The 19,835-nt window shown below is 43.4% G+C and overlaps 1 protein-coding gene across 1 annotated transcript; it reads right to left on the reverse strand.

Moving 5' to 3' along the window:
* Nucleotides 1-2,833: 2,833 nt before the first annotated feature.
* LYSMD2 (LysM domain containing 2) lies at nucleotides 2,834-14,259 on the reverse strand. Its single transcript, XM_063412657.1, has 3 exons — nucleotides 13,916-14,259; nucleotides 9,964-10,301; nucleotides 2,834-3,609 (listed from the first exon to the last, which is right to left on the reverse strand). Exons 1-3 carry the CDS (start codon nucleotides 14,111-14,113, stop codon nucleotides 3,558-3,560), a joined length of 588 nt encoding a protein of 195 aa, XP_063268727.1. The 5' UTR covers nucleotides 14,114-14,259; the 3' UTR covers nucleotides 2,834-3,557.
* Nucleotides 14,260-19,835: the final 5,576 nt, after the last annotated feature.

Here is a 19,835-nt window from a genome sequence, read left to right on the forward strand (position 1 = left end):
GCTCACTAAACTTGTTACTTGAACGCTTCAAATCCTGCTTGCATTGCTGGTACATGGAGTGAACATCTATCAGTACATCACACCTTTCAGAAGCAGGCAGTGGAACACAGCCAGCCTGATGAATCACCCTGCATTCCTAAAGGGCTGTGACTTACTCGAAATAAAATCAGACCGAGTGACGCAAGTTTCAACCTGCACCACACATCAGTCCTTATTTTGCAGGGAACACTTGGAGCACATTAGGACTTGACATGCACTGCTGTGTGTTTAGCCAAATTAGAAAATCATAGTGCTTGCTTTCTTCCTGGTGAGAAAGGTATTTTCAACAGCTGCACATCTCTGTTTTAAAACTGACAAAAATCCGTTTCTGTGTTGTTTCTATCTCTGCTGGATCTTCCAGAAATCCCTCACTTCTAAATTATCACTGAAAATGTAATAAATACAATATAGATGGTATTCACCTTTTGAGCTTTTCTAATAGACTATTGTTTCTGATACTGTACTTTATTAAACACTTTACTACAAGCTACATTAGTGTGCTGCTTTTGGCTGGGGTAGACTTTATTTTCTCCACGGTAGCCAATATAGGGCTATGCTTTGGATCTGTGTTGGAAACACAAACGTGTTGATAACACAGAGACATTTCAATTCCTGCTGAGCAGAGCTTGCACAGGGCCAAGGCCTCTCCTGCTCCTCACCCCACCCCTGAGGAGGCCGGGGGTGCACAAGGAGCTGGGAGGGGACCCAGGCAGGAGAGCTGATCCCAGCTGAGCCAGGGGATGTCCCAGGTGCTGTGGTGCCATGCTCGGTGTGTAGAGCTGGGGAGGGAGGAGGAAGGGGCAGGGTATTCAGAGTGATGTTTGTTTTGTTTTCCCAAATAACCCTTACTTACGGTGGAGCCCTGCTTCCGTGGAGATGGCTGAACACCTGCCTGACCTTGGGAAGTGGTGAATGAATTCCTTTCCTTTGCTTTCATGCCCAGCTTTTGCATTACCCGTGAGTTCTCTGCCTTCCACCCTTGTGGTGCTGTGCCCCATCCCTGTGTGGGGGGCTGGGTTCCAGCTGGGGTTAAAGCACAAGAAGCAGCACAAGGCTGCTGTTGTGTGCCAAGGAGAATGCATCTTTTCCCTGCGCTGCCCTGCTCTTGGGGCTGTCCTGCACTAGGGAGCACAGCAGCTCCCTGCCGTGCAGGAAGGGGAGGAGGTGACACAGGGGTGACACAGGAGGAGGTTACACAGCTACAGCACCTGAGTGAGCTGGATTCACAGGGCTTTAGCAGCCTCCAGCCACACTGCGACCCAGTCCCAAATGCATTGCCACGTATGTCCCATTTATTTCACTTAAAAAGGTCCTTGTCCAAGCCTGCCCAGGTTGTGACTTTTCAAACTTTGACTGAAGAAATATGTAAAAACAAAACTTCAAACATGCAGGTTCCTCAGCACAAAATAGGTGCAAAACATGGAATTTTATCTGCTTCACTTCAGCCTGACATTGCCCTATTCCAGCCCTAAACCACACCTTGCAGGACTGGTAAAAATATGTAAACAACGAATGAAACTACAAGTGTATGAAGAATAAAAGCAGAGTGGGAAGCAAAATATACATGGTAATGAATAAAAATACATAAAATATATAGGAAAATGCATTACTTTGCTAAGTAATAATGTGAAAATGTGAAGCAAGACATTAAAACATTAGTTATTTCAGAGCCTTAAGAACACTTTTAATAGTAAAGCCTCACCTTGACTCACTCTGCCTGTATTACAGACAATTTCCAGGCACAGTTTCCTCTCACCTGCTCGGTTGTCCTGGGGCTGAGCAGGCCCAGGGTGCCCAGGGTGCCCAGGGTGCCTCAGGGTGCCCTGTGTGACACCCACTGAGGTGAGGGGGCCTCTTGGCAGGGATGGGGTGCAAGGAGCTGGCAGAGGCACAGCAAAGCAGTTCCTAGAAGTGTTTAACCTGCATATGAATTGTAACTTCTCTCGTTATTTAATTTCAGTAGAACATTAAAAAGCCGGAATGAACTATTCCAAAGGCAACCCTAGCTACAAGCCCCGTTATATTTTATTATTCCACAGAAAAATGTAATCCTTTTCTACCCAGAAATAGATATAATCCCAGTTTAAGACAGGTACAAGATCTGTAACTAATTCACTGGTCCCTCCAAGAAAAATCAGAACTTCCTTTTCTCGACTCTAAGCTTTTTCTGTTCTTGTTAATTTGTGTGCCACTGCAGACCTTCTCTTTAGGACAAGCTAGAGTTGATTTGAATGAGCCTGCTGGCTCTGAGTTCCTGCCAGCTCTAGGGAAATACCAATTCCTGCTGAGCTTTGAATTTTTATTTCTGGTTTTAGTAAATTAATGAAACTCTTCATATTGTTTCCCTCTTAACATACTGCAGAAAGGTTTTGCTTCAAGGGACTGATACTGATGAGCTAAAAGACAGGAAAGTGTATCTGGTGCAGTGGGGATCCAGCAAATCTTTAATGACAAGAGTTTTGTGAAGTTTATGGAATACTTGAGGAAAACATACAGGATATTTAACAAGAAGTTGTTAATACCCTAACTTCAGTGCAACCGTGATTGCAGACCTGAATACTGGCACCTCTTCTCAGAACAGGGAAGGCTTGCCAAAGAGCCTCTTATTCATCTTAACAACTGCACAATGAGGGCAGACAGCTCTTGCAGGTCTCACTCAGGAGGGTGAGTTATATGGAAAAGGTAAAGACATTATTTACCCTGAAATTAGTATCTAATAGCTCGTGAAACTAGGCAAACCATTCTTCCCAAAAAACAGGTTAGAACCAAGCTGACTTCGTTATGAACACACACATCAGTATTTTTTGTATTTTATTAAATTAAAACCACACAAAATTTAACTGCACACAAGAACACACATCTGATTTTCCAATGTCGTATCTCACAAAAAAAACTCTTGCATAACTCGTCCCTTTTATGAGTAGAAATCCAATATGCAAACAGTTCTTTAACCAAAAAGGCTTTAACTAATGAAAACAAGCTGAATTCCCCTTTCTAGGAATACATCATAACCACACACAGACACACACAAGGTTCACAGGCAAGTTCTGCAGCCCTGAAGTAGACAAAACGTTCACAGCAAACTTGCCTATGTTTGCAGAGTAAGTCAATGTCTATTACTTTCATCATTTGTCATTTACAAGCAAACTCATTTAATATTTTAAATACTTAAAACAAATTTCACTTTAACAAGTATTTACAAAATCTTTACTAAAGATCAACATCCTGCATAAAGGTGACCTCAGGGATATATAGTTGCTACCATGCTACAGTTTGCACAGAAGGGGTAAAAAGGCCATTGCTAGTTTTGGAAGGCTTAAACCTTTTATTGATATAGCATAAGGACATTAACCTATGGAAGGCAGAAGAGGTCATAATTTCAGTGCAATTACCCATTCATGACTTCTTTTAAGTACATCAAGAGGATGAGTCCAAAAGACTTGGGTTTTGAATTATTGACTGTTTAGTTCTGTAAGAACTGATTTCATGGAAAGTTTTCAGGCCGTCACATCTGTCTTCTACCGGTGATACGAAGAAGTTGCATAGGGACCTTCCTCATTCTCCTCATCTCTAAAAAGAAAATGATCATAATCATCAGGTCAGGAGCATACCATGTCTCTACAGTAAAACTGTAATGAAACCACAGGTGCCCAGTTTTCCCAGTGGATCAAAACAGGCAATGGCAGCCTTGCCTAACAGGAGTATTTGCAGCATAATACTGTAATTACCCATCTCTGGAGTTCCTGAGATGTCGAGAACATAATGCTGAAATCAAGTAAAGCTGTGTAAGTTCAACAACATCAGAATGTATTTTAAAAAGTATTCTTGATCAAATCAGTAAGAAAAACTTAAAGGTTAACAAGGTGGAGGGCATGCTGGAGTTCCTGCACTGTTGCTTTTAATTTCTTCTTCTAAAAAAGTAAAGTTTAGTTAGAGATTTGTTTCGGCATTTTGAATGGCAGGAGGGACAGACAGACCAAAGGAAGCAAGCACAGGAGCAGTTCATCATTGCTGTGAGGCTATTCCTGATGTATACCTCCCTTGCATCAATCCCTATTGGGACTGATCACTTGGATTTTCTCAGGAAAAAGCAGTTGCTCCCAAGTGCCATTGTTAATGCAATAACTGGATAAAGCAAAGTAATGTTGCTTTTAAAACATCCTCAGGAAAATCAGTCTGCTTGCCGTTTACCTGACAAAACTGCTTTTAAAAAAGGAGGGTTATGTAAACCTATTGCAGTGCAGCATCCAGTACTGAATCAAGGATGCCAAGTTCCCCAAAGGTCACTGCTTTGTACTGCTGTAGCTTCGAAGTTTTGTTCCTAAAGCTGCTGCCAAGTTCAGTGGTTTGGTAAGAACAGAAGCACTTTACAGCTGCTACACTGTGAAAGGATTACTTTTAATACTGTGAGGACCTTCATACAAAGGTACAGTTATCCAAAGAGAATAATAGTGGTATAAGGTAAAAAGTAAATATTTCAATATCAAAACCATTAAGACTTTTCCCTAATAAACATGATTATTTATCTCAAATTTAAATTTCATGTAACATCCCAAAAAAGAATTGAAGAACTCTACAAACCAACCAAACAGCGGAGTAACTTGCACTTGTCTTCCCAGGAAATTATCATCTTAAGCCAAAGGCATAATACATTTTTTGCCTTAAAATAATCTTGCCAAAAAAAGAAACCTCAAAAAAACAAGTTTGGGATGAAACTGGTTGTTATTGCAGGGATGTGTGGTTACAATAGCACCGGGAAGAGATTTTCAGCTTTCCTTAAAAATCTACACCTATTTACATTATGATGCTACCAACCCAGTACTAAGGATGCAGATGATCTCTACACATTTAAATTGTATCCTTTGTTATATCCAGTTCTGCATCCAAAACTGCCATGGAATACTACAATTTTAATAACGGATTATTTGCAGAAGCCTTCCATGGTATGTGGCATGACAGTAAAAAAAGAAAGCAAATAACTCATGTTTAGTTGAAAAAGCACTAAACCACTTTTACTTATAAATTCTCTCAAGACATTTTAAAGCTTTTTTTCAGAATTGAAAGCTATCAACACACCAGGCTTGAAAGACTGGACTGCAGGACTGTAAAATTCAACCATAACACCTGGCAAAAGCTAAATATTTCAAAAAGTACACTCTGAAGCTCCGACATCTGCCCTTCTGGAGCAATGGGTGTAGCCACATGTGCAGAACTTAGTTGCAAATGGCAATCTCCTGCTGGCTTGTGTGAGGATGAAGGAGAACTTTTTTTTTCAGAGCTTAGACTCCAGTAGGGGAGAAACTTATTTTCAATGCTCTACACTGGAAATTACTTTGTACTGCTTAGTTTCGTTTCCTGTTTTAAGAGAATAAAATGTGGCAGAGTTACAGCAAAAAGACTTCTAACCAAAGGCTGCTAGAATCAGATTTTCAGTCATTCTTCCTGAAAGCGTTATAGGACTACCATTCATCCTGACATGGCAACAGCCAAGCACTGGACTGAAATGAGTTAATTATGGGTGAATATAGATAACTGAGGAGCTGAAATAATGCTGCTATATTAACAGGTCTTCAGACATCCAAGTACCAAAGCCGTTGTCTCGGCTGTTTGTCCCCCCTGCCTTGTGCAAGGTGCACTTGGGTAAATGTGGCAGCTGGCAGCAGAGGGCAGAGGCCAGCCCTGGGGCTATGGCCAGCTTTGAGGGGCTTCTCTACATGCCAGGGACACAAGAACTATAAAGCAGCTTGCTATGCTGGCACTGAAGCAAGGCAGTGACTGGTGTAATGTGCAAGTACATTTCTGACAAGGCTTGGAACTGCTCAGCACGGACAGCTTCTGCTCTTCTGTCCCAGCTGCAGTGGGAGGTCTGCAACACCACCACAAATCAGGTAACGACCAGGGAATAATACTCTTGTGGATCTTAGAGCCATACATAGCAAGTACAAGTCTGTTCTGGTGGCTTAAAAACAAACTGAGCTTTATATGAAATAAAACTATAGCAGTAGCTCTGGTCTGCGACCCACAAGCACCACCATGGCAGTGTGTGTATGTTTAATGACCGAACAATTTACTTCACTTTTAAGATGCTTCAAATAGCAAAGTGGTAAGTCCCAGCAGCAGTCTCCTTCAGGGGCTGGAAAAGGAACAGCCCAGCATTACAACACCCTGCAGTGCTGTCTCCTCCCATTTGCTGCTGCCACTTTTCCCAGCGGGTTACAGGAACTGAAAGGAGTCTCCTGCAAGCTGTGGTGTGCATCAGGCCACAAATAACCACTTCTGTAAAAGCAAGGACACCCGACCGGAGCAAGTACACTCAAATGCTTGGATGCTTCTAGAATGCACAATTAAACAAGCAGCAATCTGAGCTGTTAGTTTTGGCACGTCTGAAAGGATTCTCCTCCTTTATTGGGGCATTTCTTTTCTCAGCTGATAGCCAATGAGGGTGAAAAATTACTGGGCAAATTACCTCAATTAGTTATGAGTTTTGAAGGCTTCAAGACCATACTCTTTCCTAGGTTCAGGCCAAGGCAAGAGAGTAGATGACAGTACAAGGTTCTGTTCCTCTGCTGACACCAGTTATATTGGCTTGAATCACCATTAGAGAGCCTCTGTTGTTCAGTTACAAGGTTTTCAAAATCAGACACGCTAAGGCAGAAAGATGTGGCCTGTTCCAGAAGCACAGTATATGGTTTAAGTCTATCTTACGGTGTTCAACTATCTCATATTCAACTATCTGATACAAAAAGCATCACTAAAGTCATTTGCAGTTTCAGTGTAACAGCATTTTGGGCCAGGTGAAGCACCACTACATTTTCTTAAACTATCACAATTGCTTTTATTCCATGTGTGGATACAACTAATAATGAGTATTCTTCCCTAATATACAAATAAATGAATTAATAACATACAGTACAGGCAACTGTATTAATCCTTCTGCATTTCTTTTGCCCTACTGTAAAAACATTCCTCAAACCAAAAAGGCTTTATTGCCTTGAGCTGCATCTTGGGTGAATATGCACGAATTATGATTCATTAACTCATGATTTCTTGCTCAATGAAACTCTAGTAAAAGTACTATTGCATGTAGATCTAGCCACGTGCTTATAGTGAAAGGCAGCTGGCACAAACTGAGTGGATCACCTTTTATGCTCATCTGCTTGCACAGCTATTATAGTTTAATACCTAGTCTGAATCTGCAAGTATGTGTTCCCCAATTTTTGTACCTAAACTTTATTCCTTTAAGAGCACTTAAGGGAGTGACCCCAAGAGTTCTGATTAAACAATATGATGCACTCTAAAGTGCTTTTGTAGAACAGGACAGTTTCTGACCATGAAGCTTCCATGTGTGGTTTAATCCAAATCAGTGCATAGGTGCACACGCATTCTTGGCAACTTAAAGGAGGCTAAAGTAAAGAGCAATTTAGTAGGTGTGGTTCTCACCATCTGTCAAATCAGGCTTATGGTGTGGTGAAAAGTTATGGCTCTTTAAGTTCAGGAACTGATAGTCTGCTTGTGCTTGCAGTTTTGTGAGTTCCAGTGTCCCTCTTGGTGGCAGTGGATAAACTCCAGCTGCTCCTTTGTTACTCTCAAGCAGGCACGGAAGTACTCGACAGTGTTGGCACATCAAATTCTAAACAGGCCTTGACGAGGCAACCTGAATACAGGCCAGAGCAGCTGGGAACAGCACTTTAATTTCATAAATGGTTTTCATCTAAGAATAGAAAACTTATTCATGAGGCTGGTTTGTTAACAGGGCTGTCCAATTTCCAAAGGCTTCCTGCTCCAAGCAAGGGACCGGGCAGGAAGGAGAACAGGTGCCTTCTAGGGAGCTGCTGGAGCACAGTAAAGAATGTTGCCACTTCCAGCCTGGACTCAGATATACCATTGATGGTACACAGCTGAAAAGTACCACCGAGGTTTTTGGCACTGGTCTCTCTCTCCTCCTGTTCTCTGCACAGTAAACATTGACTTTGGTCCTTTGCCTCTTCCTGCCAGACTGTAAAGGGGTCTGTCCTTTCCAACTGTGTCAGAGAGCACAAGGCAAGGATGGCTTTTGTGAGCCATAACTGAAAGCCAGGGGCAGTGATGTAGAAGGGAACATTAAGAAGACTATCAGATGCACAGGAAGCTATTTCTCTTTAGCTTTGGGCAATATCCTGCTCAGCAGACTGCTTGCAGCTTTGTACTTCATGCTTCCTGTAACATCCTGACCAACAAAAATCTCTTGTATGCATAATTAACAGAATTACCTGCTAAATTTGAACAGGAGGTGGGAAAATAACTCATCCTCCTGTATACATTTATACATTATTTCTTGATATGACTTGGTTCCAGGTCCCCATCTCCCAGTTTGTAACTGAAGCTGTATAGGAAATGTGTATTAGTGGCAGCAGCGTACTATTTGTGCAGTGTCACTTCCACTGGCTCTGCTCATGGTGCAGCAACGTCTAAGTGAATTTACTTCTTTAAATTAGTATGTTATTTTGTTGAAGGGATGTTAAAATAATTGCCTTCCTCTGGCAGGGACTGTGGTTTCCTGTTATGCAGTTTAACTGCTGGGTCAACACCTACTCTACTCTGTGGCAGGTACATGCATCTAACGATCTGAAAGCCAGCAGCAGCACATTTTGATAGGTGCTCTACATTGCTTCAAATACAACAATGGAAGTGGATGAGTTTGCACAGAGAAGGTTCTGAGTTCCAACAGCTATTTTCCTTTCATGCAACCAATTCAAAAGTAACTGACAAGTGTGATAACAATGTGGAAGCATTCCAGCCTTCCCTGAGACTCTAAACCAGTGTCCTAGCAATGGAGAGTTGTATGTGGGGTATTTCTCCAAGGGAGGCTTGTTCAAATACAATATACTGCTCTCCTTCAAACTTTTGTCTGCTGAATGAAGTTTTAAAGTTGCTGAAATAATTTCTTAGTTTAAAGGAATTATGCAATTCAATACTCAATAAATTTGGTCCTGAAAGGTTACCTCTGCTTGACCTCAAAATCAGAATATGTGAAGTGAGCAAAGATGGTGGAGGAAGTATTGCATTGAACAAATTTGCAAAAGCAAAGCAAATATCTGCAGGCATAACTTCCCTCCAGCTCTCTGGTAAGAGAAGCAGTACCAGTCCCCTGCAGTCATACCTTGTATTGTGATAAGGACCACCTCAGCATCCCCCACTGAGGGGATTTCTGCAGGGAATAAACAAGCAGACAGCCAGCCCAAGAGACTGATTGTGAACAAGCTGAGGAAGCTTGTCCCGAGGACATGGAGAACACACTCTACTCAAGTCCACTCTTGCTCTGAGTCTGTACTCTCCATATACGTGAGGGGATATGTGCCACTATTGTGGCACAGAGGTCAGAAAGTGCTGGTTTTTCTATGAGTAAACATGTGAGAGCTCCTGGCTGTGGAAATGCTGAAGAAAAGATGAAGTCTGCACAGGTGGATCCACAAAGGGGGGAACTGCATAGGGAAAGGAGATAAGAAAGCTTAACTGAAACTGCGTCAGGGAGAATATTTACACAATGAGGCAACTTGGGACAGAAGAGTAACAGAATCATGCCTTGCTCTACACACTCAACTTCCCCAGAGGCCTTTGCTTAGCACTCTACCAAAACCTATGTTTTTGCTTAAATAGCTGCCTACTTACACAGCAAGACATCTTGGAGAATTCTGGCCTTCTGGCTTGTATGAAATAGTATTTGTGTTCTCTAAATAACCTGTTGTGAGGCAGCCTTTCTAACTGCTATAGGAAGGCACCTGCTAAAGCTGTGCTCTGAAGGTACCTGGTGCATGAGGACAGCAGGCACTTGCTGTTGACAATAAAAGCCAAGATGCTCTCTGAGACCCCACAAAGAGGAGTCAGCTTAGACTACAACACCTTCAGGGTGAAATTAAGTTGCTTAACACCAAAAGTGGCATTTACCTGACACTGTCATCTTTTAGTTTTCTGGCTGCTTGTTTGGATAACTTAATCTGCAAGTCCAATCTCTGTAGGAAATCTTTGGCAGATAATTCTTCTGGTGCAGTGGGCTGATTGTCAGGCTCCTGAGGACTGGGAGAAGAACTACTTTCCTCCTGAGCTGCCACTAGTCCTTCATCACAAGAAGGGGAGCTGTCGACAGCTTCGTTCTCAGGAGACTCCAGTGAATTAAGTCCATTGAACAGTAATGGTTTCTCTGATATAACCGGAATATTCAGGGTTTTCCTCAGAAATATACAGTCATTAGTGAACAGTTTATTTGCCCTCTTTATTTGTTCCATCTGAAAAAGATAGAAAAAATGTAAGTCATTAGGTTTTAGCGAAGTATAAAGCACTAATTTTCTGAAGCAGTATACAACCTTTAGTTAAAGTAAATCTATACTTTCTTTGCAGCAGCAATTATTTCAGGAAAGAATCTGTTTGCATTCAAAGTGATTTCAGAGTGCATGTTCTGTTCCAGCCTTGTTAACATCCTAGCTTTATGTGCACTTGACTCCACAATCCTGCTTTTTCAAAGTCTTGCACTACCTAAAGATGCTTTCCTTGAACAGTCTTGCAGTCTCTATGCAGGTTCACAGGAACAGCCTGCCAAAGAACAAAATCTCTATCACAAAAGTACTGTTGATTTGGATTTATATTAAAACAAGGCTCAGAACTGCTAGCTGCTCCTGTAGGTGAACTCTCTGGTAAAAAATTATGTAGAATCCAAACAAGGGGGATAAAGACACCATGACGATTCAACCTGTTGATGCAGATGGATAAAATGGTGAAATGCTTAGGTTTAATAATCCCATTTAAAAACTGAAGAGCTAATATCCAGTGTGACAAGAGAAGACCATTCGTCTTCCAGCTCTTAAAGCTTGGAAACCATTTTTAGCAAGGCTCAAAGAGTACAAGGGTGCAAGTTCTCTCCCAAGCTGAGCACTATCTGAAGGGCATAAAGGAAGCTTTACCTGACTCAGTCATGAGACTTCAAACGGGCCCAGTGTAAATATCAATTGTTAAAATCTCTATAAGTTGTCTGTCTTGATGGGTATTAAAAGGTTTAAAATACTAGCTGGAGCTTTTCTGTAAAAATACAATACAGAGGCTGAAACCTGAGATCCTGCTGCAGGGGAGTTGGAAGGTGATGCCTCAATAGCTGATAAATAATGCACTGCACTGCTATTTTCTCTCCTATTTCACTGTAACTCTACCTCTGGTTATTTCTTCCTAAAATACCAGTTCACAGCATTTGGAAGTCTGTACCTCTGCACTGAGGAATAACAAAAAGGAAAGTACCTGATTCTAAAAAGAACATCCCTCAGCCCTGAGCAGCTCTGAGCAGGTTACTTCATATGGGCGTTTCTTACACCTCAGAGTGACTCTACATTCAGAGGTGTTTGGAGAGCAGGATTTAACAAGAGTTTTCTTCTTTTAGTGTTTTCTTTTTAGAAATACTGAAGTAATGCCTGTTAGCTACAAATCTATCATAGTGAAAGAGCAAATGCTTCAGCATATGCTTAATATTTTAACTGAAGCTGTAAACTGGTGCTGAACTAATTAGTCAAAACTATTAGTCAATAGTCAAAACTATTGACAATGAAATATAGTCCTCATCCTTCTTGCTTCAAAAGGGATCCAGCACTTGGACTGAACAATAAATTGGCTAACCATAAATGTGAATTCCCAGTGTTACTTTACACAAAAGGAAAATACAGCAAATGCAAGTTGTAAAGATGAATAGACAGTATCTGGGGGATGGGGTGAAGGGCAGAGGATGATGCCAAACAAACCACACTGATCCCTCTCCCCCAGCATGGTATTTTTATCTATCTTGAACTCTCCACGCCAAGTCATGCAAAGGCAGGCACTGGACAGGATGCCTCTGGCTACAAAGCAACTCCCAGTGAGGAAAACCACAGGGGAAACTTCTAAACCCAGTAATACTGGAGGCAGTGGCAGCCAAAGATAATTCTGATGTTTCCATTACAACTCTCACTTCCAGCCAAGAATACATGATGCAGGAAACAAACAGAAGGACTCTTCAGGGAAAGTCAGTCCTTGTCATTGTGTGGACACACAACAGTCTGCATTTTGCTAAAAGCAAACATGTTTCCATACATTCCTACCCTGGGCTGAAACCCATTAAAACAGAAACACAATGGCTGATTTTGCTGAATTTGTCATTGCTCGAGGGGCATTTCATGTCAGTTTAACCTCTCTCAGCTGCAGTCTATAATGATGCACCTCTGGCTTCTTAAGCAGAACATTTATTAAACCAAATAACCAATGAGATGTTGGGAAAAAGCCCCAACATATATATTTTGCATCATTAGCACAGCAAAAGCTCACCAAACTCATAAACAAAGTTTATGGTTCACAACTTAAGAGTTGTTTGTACAGGATTGATTCATGACTTCACTTCAGCTGAAAGGGAGTTGTAAATTGCTTAGAAATGCCTTTCTTCTAGAAAACTACTATTTTAGTGATTTGTTTGTATTTTTCACTCATTGGAGTGAAACACACTTCTGAAGAAGAGTAACATGGCAAAAACTTTTAGGCCAGAGACTTTGTATGGAATGTCCTGCAAAAAACAAGCAAAAAAATCTAATATCCAGTGAACTGCTTTGGCCTCTTAGTGAGCAAAAGTTTACTTTAGTGTGGATCAGTGTCATTAACCCTGCTGCCAACAAGAATCAGTCAGAAGTGGTGTAATCCTTCAAAAGAGAAGAGAAATAGACTTTCAACCCTTTTCACAATGAAGGATGAATACTGTTGGTGATGGAAGGCTTTAGATCTTGCAGACCAAGAGAAGGAAAAGAAGCCACTCCAGTCAGAATCTAATTGCTTGGGACTACACTTTAGCTCTTCTAGAAACAGCCCAACTGGAAGATGCTGCTTGCAGGTGATGTCAAAGTGGCACTGACTGCACCAGTGCCACACTTATCAGCTGCTCAGCCTTGAGCAATTTCCTGTGTTGGGACTACTGAAGCTGCACATAGGAATATGGGGCCATATAAGTGGGAATGAGGCAGGGTAGGTGAGTCCTGCTCCATCTGGAATGGTGGTAGAACGGCCTGCTGGCAGACTTTATTGGACTCTGCATGTCTTATTAGGCTGGCATAAACCTTGCAGCATTTTTTACAGAAATAAACCTTCTTTCTCCCTAGAAAGTGAGCAGAACAGCAGAAATGCTGTCAAATTAGTGGTATGTGTGCCTCACCTCTGGGCTGCTAGGCAGATCACAATGGAAGAATGTTTAGCCCTGAAGCTACTGGAAGAAATTCTTTCTTCTTGTCATAGCCTGTGTGTTGAGCTCAAAATAATGCATCTTTTCAGGGTAAGTTTAATTACACAGATTTCCTTTTTTAACCCGAAGTGTGTGGTGGTGAACAGCTGTGAGTACAGGTTTACTGGGTGGGAGCAGGTGTGTGTCCCTTCCCCAGGCACCCAGCCCATGCCAGTCCCGGGCAGTGCCAGCTCCAGCCCTTTGCCACCAGCGCTGCGTTCCGATCCCTCTGGGCAGGCCATAACTTCTGATGTCAGCATTTTGAATACTGAAACTAAAACTAACACCGTACCCACACTCTCCTCTGCCCGCTGTGTGTGGGAAATGCCCTAAGGGACAATTTCTTGTTGTCATCTCACGGCTCTGGGCCCGCCTGTCCCCGCTGTCCGGGGCTGAAGCCGCCAGGCTGCGGAGGCAATGCCTGCCCACGGCAATTGTGGCTGCCCCATCCCTGGAGGTGTCCAAGGCAAGGCTGGATGGAGCTCTGAGCAACCTGGTCTAGCGGAAGGTGTCCCTGCCCAAGGCAGGGCGTTTGGAACTGGATGATCTTTAAGGTCTCTTTCAACCCAGGCCAGTGTCCAGCTCTAAGCGCCGCTCCCGGCCCCGCCGGCGGTGCTCCCTTACCGTGACGCCGTACTTGAGGGCGATGCCCTGCAGCGTGTCCCCGGCGCTCAGCCGGTGCTCCACGTAGCGCTCGGCCAGCGGCGCGGCCACGCTCGCCGTGCTGCCGTACGAGCGGGCCTTGGTGCGGGCGAGCCGCTGCGACAGCTCGGCCTCCGACTCGGGCCCGCCCGGCGGCTCCTGGCGCAGCGCCTCGGCCATGCTCCCGCCCGCTCAGCGCCCGCGGCCCCGCGCCGCCGCCCCGGGCCTCGCTCCGGGCATCGCCCCGGCACCGGCGCCGGACACGGGCCCGGCCGCGGCGGAAGCCCCGGCTCGGCCCGGCAGCCCCGCCCGGCGCGGAGAGCCCGCATGCGCGGGGAGCGCCCGCCCTGCGCCGGCCGGGCCGCGCCGCAGCGGCTCCGCTGGGGCTGCACGGAACGGAGTGTGCCGCCTCAGCGCTGTGCGCACCATTAGTGCTGTGAGGGCTGCTGAAGGAGCCGTGTGCCGCCTCAGCGCTGTGCGCACCATTAGTGCTGTGAGGGCTGCTGAAGGAGCCGTGTGCCGCCTCAGCGCTGCGCGTACCATTATTGCTCTGAGGGCTGCTGAAGGAGCCGTGTGCCGCCTCAGCGCTGTGCGCACCATTAGTGCTGTGAGGGCTGCTGAAGGAGCCGTGTGCCGCCTCAGCGCTGTGCGCACCATTATTGCTCTGAGGGCTGCTGAAGGAGCCGTGTGCCGCCTCAGCGCTGCGTGCACCATTATTGCTCTGAGGGCCGCTGAAGGAGCCGTGTGCCGCACGCACCATTATTGCTGTGTGAGCGCCGCTGAAGGAGCTGGCACCGAGTGCCCCTGCCAGCTGCAGGCTCAGTAGTGCGGTCCGTCAAAGGGCGTGTAAAAAGGAGTAACTTGAGGTATAAGTGCACTAATATGGAAGTCTCATTAGGCCAGATCTATTGAAACAGACGTGGGAAAATCCATTCGAGGAAAATACGTTGTGACTTAGAATCCTAGAATCCCTGGAATGGTTTGGGTTGGAAGGGGCCTTGAAGATGATCTAGTTCCAGCCCCCTGCCATGGCAGGCATACTTTGCACTAGATCACATTGATTAAAGCCCCAGCCAACCTGGCCTTGAGCACCTGCAGGGATGGAGCATCCACAGCTTACCTGGGAATCTGTTCCAGTGCCTCACCACCCTCACAGTAAAAATTGTTTTTCTAGTATCTAATCTAAGCTTACCCTCTTACAGTTTGAACCCATTCCCCATTGTCTTGTCACTACATGCTCTTGGCAGATAGTCTTGCCCTATCTTCCACATAAGTTCCCTTCAGGTATTGGAATACCACGCTATATTAAAATTAATTGTAATGACAGTGTTCTAAGTGAGTTCTTCACAGCGAGAAACCTGGCAACGGGCTTAAAAGCTGATCCATTATTGCTAAATTGGAGCTTTCTAACAAAAACTGTATGTCATATATAGATGGTGCACATGGGTGCATCCTTTACAGACATGATATGTACCAAAATACCAAGATGTGTCCAGAGCAGCCTGCCCCAGGTGCCTGTGCTGGAGCAGGGCTGTTGGAAAAGATGCCCCTCCAATGTCACGTCCAACCTCAACCAAGCTGGGATTCTGGGAAGTGTGTGTGTGTAACACCAGTGTGGTGTAATTTTACTTTTTTTTTCTGGGAAGTCCTAGAAAGATAGATCTCTATCTTAAGCCTAAGCAAAAAAGTCATGCATGTCATAACCTCAGCATTCCTCAGCCCAGTATGTGTTCACACAAGTATTTGGAAAAACAAACAAACAAACAAACAAACAACCCACAACACCCCCTGCCCCCATTAACTGACATAATACCTAGTTGTAGTTTTCAGATTATGTTCAGTGGTGGTCATGGAGTCTCTTTAAGGAATATAGTGCAAAAATCAAGACAGATCTCATAAACATTGTTAATCTGACCATGAGTTTCCAGATGTAAGTTAGGAAAATACAAAAGTTGTCCTGCAAGATGCACAAGTTGCTGATAAGGATTGACACATCAGCACCTCACCATCACATGAGAAGCCAGTGTGACAATCCTGAACAGAGGGACTGTGAGCAATGCATAGACAGACTAGAGCAGTACAAGGGGCTATAAACTGATGGCAAAAAAAGGTTCAGTTTAATTTTTTTGCAGTCTACAATATATTTGGGAAGTTGGAGGCTCCCCCAGGGGTGTCCAGTTGAGTTTATACCAGCTAGAGAAAGTGAGCACCAGATTGTGACATCTCAGTGCTTTCAAGTCCTTGTGAAACAACTTTGATCTGCAGAACTGCATCAGCGCTTCAGCCATGACCCACCTAGCAAAGAGCTGAACTGCAGGTCAGCATTTATTAAAATTGTCTACTGTGTGTGCAGTGTGGAGCCATAGATCAGTTTCAGCCTCTTCAGGCTGATTAATGGAAGTTACAAATATCTGGATGCCTGCCTAGAGCTGGAATTGCTCAGACCAATTACTTCAGCTAAAATGGCTTTTAGTAAAGGGGAGCTGCAAGTCAAGAAAATGGAAATGTTGTTTAACATTAGTGATACAATGAGCTGAACATGCAATATCAATTAGTTTGGAAATCTGCTTGACAAGTACACTAATATTAGACAATATTATTCCCTCTAATCTTATCTTAAGCTCTGCTTGTCTGGAAAGTGTGTGCAATACACTTTAAACCAGCTGTCAAGACTGAGAACAACAGAAGCATTCTTTGCAGTAGTATAAAGATACCACAGATATTTTAATATTGAAAACTTTATTTTGGTAATAAACCTTTTCAAAGGTAGATGAGGTTTTTCTTCTGGACTTGCTGGATTGTCCTTTCTTTGTGTCAGCAGTTTATGGAAATGTTTGTTTCTTATCTCAAAATCCATATTATAGCCAGAGGAACATTTGAATCTGGGATGTTGCCAAGATACTTGATCTGATTAGCTGACTGCCTTTTTTTTCTACATGAAGTGAATACCCTTTAAATCAAAAATTTAGAAATTTGAGCAAGAGCTTCACTTAGGCAACCCATTTTTACCTGTATCTTCTAATTTGCATTCAGAGTTACAGAAGAAACTAGAAGGATCTTGCTAATGACACTTCATTTTTTAACAATTGTGTCTGACCCCAGACAAGTGGAGGTCCTCTAACAGACAGAAAGAAGGAATGGTTACCTACCCCTCAGTGTGTGAGCATTCAGTGTCAGGACACCAAACTTGCCACATTAGAAAGTGTCCCTGCTGTAGCCTTGGGATTCTCAGCTCCCCAGTTCCCCTCCTAATCTCCGAATCAGCAGTTATTGATGCCCGTTGGTATTTGCTGATGGGCAGGGGCTACATGGCAATTAGTTTGAATTTACTGTCTGATCATGACCTTCTCTGTTCAGGGAACCTCATGGCACTATTGACTCCACTTCCTTTCTCCTGGTTCTCTTCTGTCTTTGCTGTTTCCTTGTCCCTGCATCTGTGATCTCTTTCCCCACAGCAGCTCCCAGTCTCATGGAGCTGTACTTGTCCAGACCCGTTTCTTGCTCACTGAAGTCACATATCTGGGGATTGGACTCGACACTCATTGGACTAACGTGGGACAGAGGAGTTCACTCCTCAGAGTCATTGTCCCAAGGGTGGCTGCAGACATTGCTACATGCATTACTCATTTCACCTTTGGGAAATTGTTGCTGCAACTATAGAGCTAGAAACACACTTTTGGAAATTAAAGGATTCATAAAGCTCAGCCAAGATGAGTGGAATGTCTTCTGACCTAAGGCTTACTTAGAGCTGCATATGAAAAAGGTGAAGTCCCTTTCCAGATTTTTTTCCTCAGGGACATGTTCAGACCTGGATAATATTAGTTTTGCATTCTTACATAAAATCTTTGGACAGGAATTGGTTAAGGCCAGAAAACATATATTTCAGTATTTACTCATGCAGCAGTAGTTAATAGTAGTTCTAGTGAATCATTAAGTCTAGGAACTTACTGCCTCTTCTGTCATTCTGAATTTCTGAGGATGAGGGTTTTCTTTTTAGTAATGCTTCATGATGAATCTTCTAAATAACTAACTGTATTTAAGTCTGTGTTACTTCCAGTTAGTATTGGATATCTAGCTGCCATTTTATCATTGAAAACCATTCATATCTAGATCAGTAAGTGCAGAGTAATCATGATTTATTTAAAATATTATAGGGGTTAGCAGACTACAGTCAGCAATCCTCTAAAACAGAAATCAGTATCAACTCAGTCTAGTCTAGGTGGCCATATAATTTAATGGCAAAGTAGAGAAGAGAATGCCTTCTGGCTAATTAATCACTCTGTTAGTGGTCAGCTATTCATCTCCTACTTTGCCAGTAAAGAAGCTCAAGCTTACTTAGTAAAGGATAAAAGGAAACAGAGCATTTCCTAACTTTGATGTTTATGATGATGCAAGCCAGGAACATTACCATTTATAATAGTTGCACTGATGTAGGACAGAGAACAATGAAAACCCTCTCCTTGTGGGCTATTTGTGTGGGCAGATTCACACTAATTAGGACAGTACGGAGGAAAAGAAGGATGCCCTCTGGTTATGGGTCGTGTATCAAGCTAAACCATCCACCTCTGCTCGTGTTGCAACCTCTGACAAAAAAAAATGTAATGTAGGACAAAGATCAGAGACAAATCCTGCCTTTTAAGAATAATAGCCCTGGGTTCTTCAACTAATTGCAGCAAGGAGAGAGGGTCTTGCATGAATTTCAGAAGGAAAGTAGGATCATCTGAACTGGTGCACATTACTTAAGCTGGGCACATCTTCCTCATCAAAATAAGCCCATTATGTAGCAGTAGCAGCTGGGAGCCATTATTAATATTTAACGCTCTTAGCAGGGGTTACTGTGGATTTCTGTATTAAGGTTACAAGACAACGTTCCAATATCATGTGCTGTGAGTTTGCATTCTTTGAGCTTTGTTGGCTTTGTATAAAGTTCTAGTGAGGTTTTATTAATTCCCCTTCCTTACCATTTGCAGAGGCTGGATATTTTTCTAAGCTGGACTGTGGTGCATGATTATTCATTCTTCAGTGTCTCCAGCTTCACTAGTCCATCACCCGCTGCTTAGCGATGCGAGGATTGCAAGCCCCATTCTGGTAGGAGCAATTTTGCACAGGAAAGGATGAAACCAGTTTGGGTCCCATGGCAAGGGCTGGCTTCTGCTATCACAGATATGTTCTGTTTCCTCCAGCTGTGTGGTTTTTGGTGTGACCTGCTGGAGAGTGGTGAAACCACTCAGCCTATCCTTGACTACATCTTTTAACTGATATTTGCTTTTTACCTTTGTATGTTGACAGGACAGGCAGTTCTTGGAAATTTCATAGTTGTTTTCACTGAAAATAGGTGGGCTGAATATGTAGGATGGAATCCCCATGTTCTGCACATCCCTGTCTAAGAGGACACCATCTGTGGCTGTAGTAGCCCTTGGGACATGGGGCCAGTACTCAGTGCAGTGTGAGGGACTTTGTGCTGACAGTGCTTTGGAGGAGTGTGGGACAAGCTCTCCACCAGCTCTTCAGGAACAGTCTCTGGACTTGAGGCTTTCTTTTAGCTCATATTTTGGTTTTACCCTTATATGGTTTATCAGCTTTTTATTTGAAGTCATAAAATCCTTGAAATCAAACTGTTTACAGCTTTTTCTGGCTAATAAATTATCAGGCAGTGAAGCCAACAGTACAGAAGGGGGAAACATTTGGAGCACAAGCATCATCATCATCATATATATCCTTCAACAACATAAACTTCATAAATCACTGTTCTGCATTAAGAAGCAATTGTTAGGAAGGTGCCCTGGGACAGTATCTGCTGTCCTTCAATGACTACTGGATTAAGTGTACTCAATTTAGAACTAAAATGTCAGGCTAGAGCCTTCTTTAAATTCATGCCTCGCTGATTACATGCAACCTGAGA

Source organism: Prinia subflava, chromosome 15, assembly GCF_021018805.1.
Source record: "Prinia subflava isolate CZ2003 ecotype Zambia chromosome 15, Cam_Psub_1.2, whole genome shotgun sequence".
Taxonomy (NCBI): Eukaryota; Metazoa; Chordata; class Aves; order Passeriformes; family Cisticolidae; genus Prinia; species Prinia subflava.

Excerpts from the sequence above, each read along its gene's own strand:
- LYSMD2 (XM_063412657.1), bottom strand. The coding sequence starts at position 14,113 with ATGGCCGAGGCGCTGCGCCAGGAGCCGCCGGGCGGGCCCGAGTCGGAG. Across the intron at positions 10,302-13,915 it reads CCCTCAAGTACGGCGTCACG|ATGGAACAAATAAAGAGGGC; the intron begins GTAAGGGAGCAC and ends TATCTTTTTCAG. Across the intron at positions 3,610-9,963 it reads CTAAAAGATGACAGTGTCAG|AGATGAGGAGAATGAGGAAG; the intron begins GTAAATGCCACT and ends TTTTCTTTTTAG.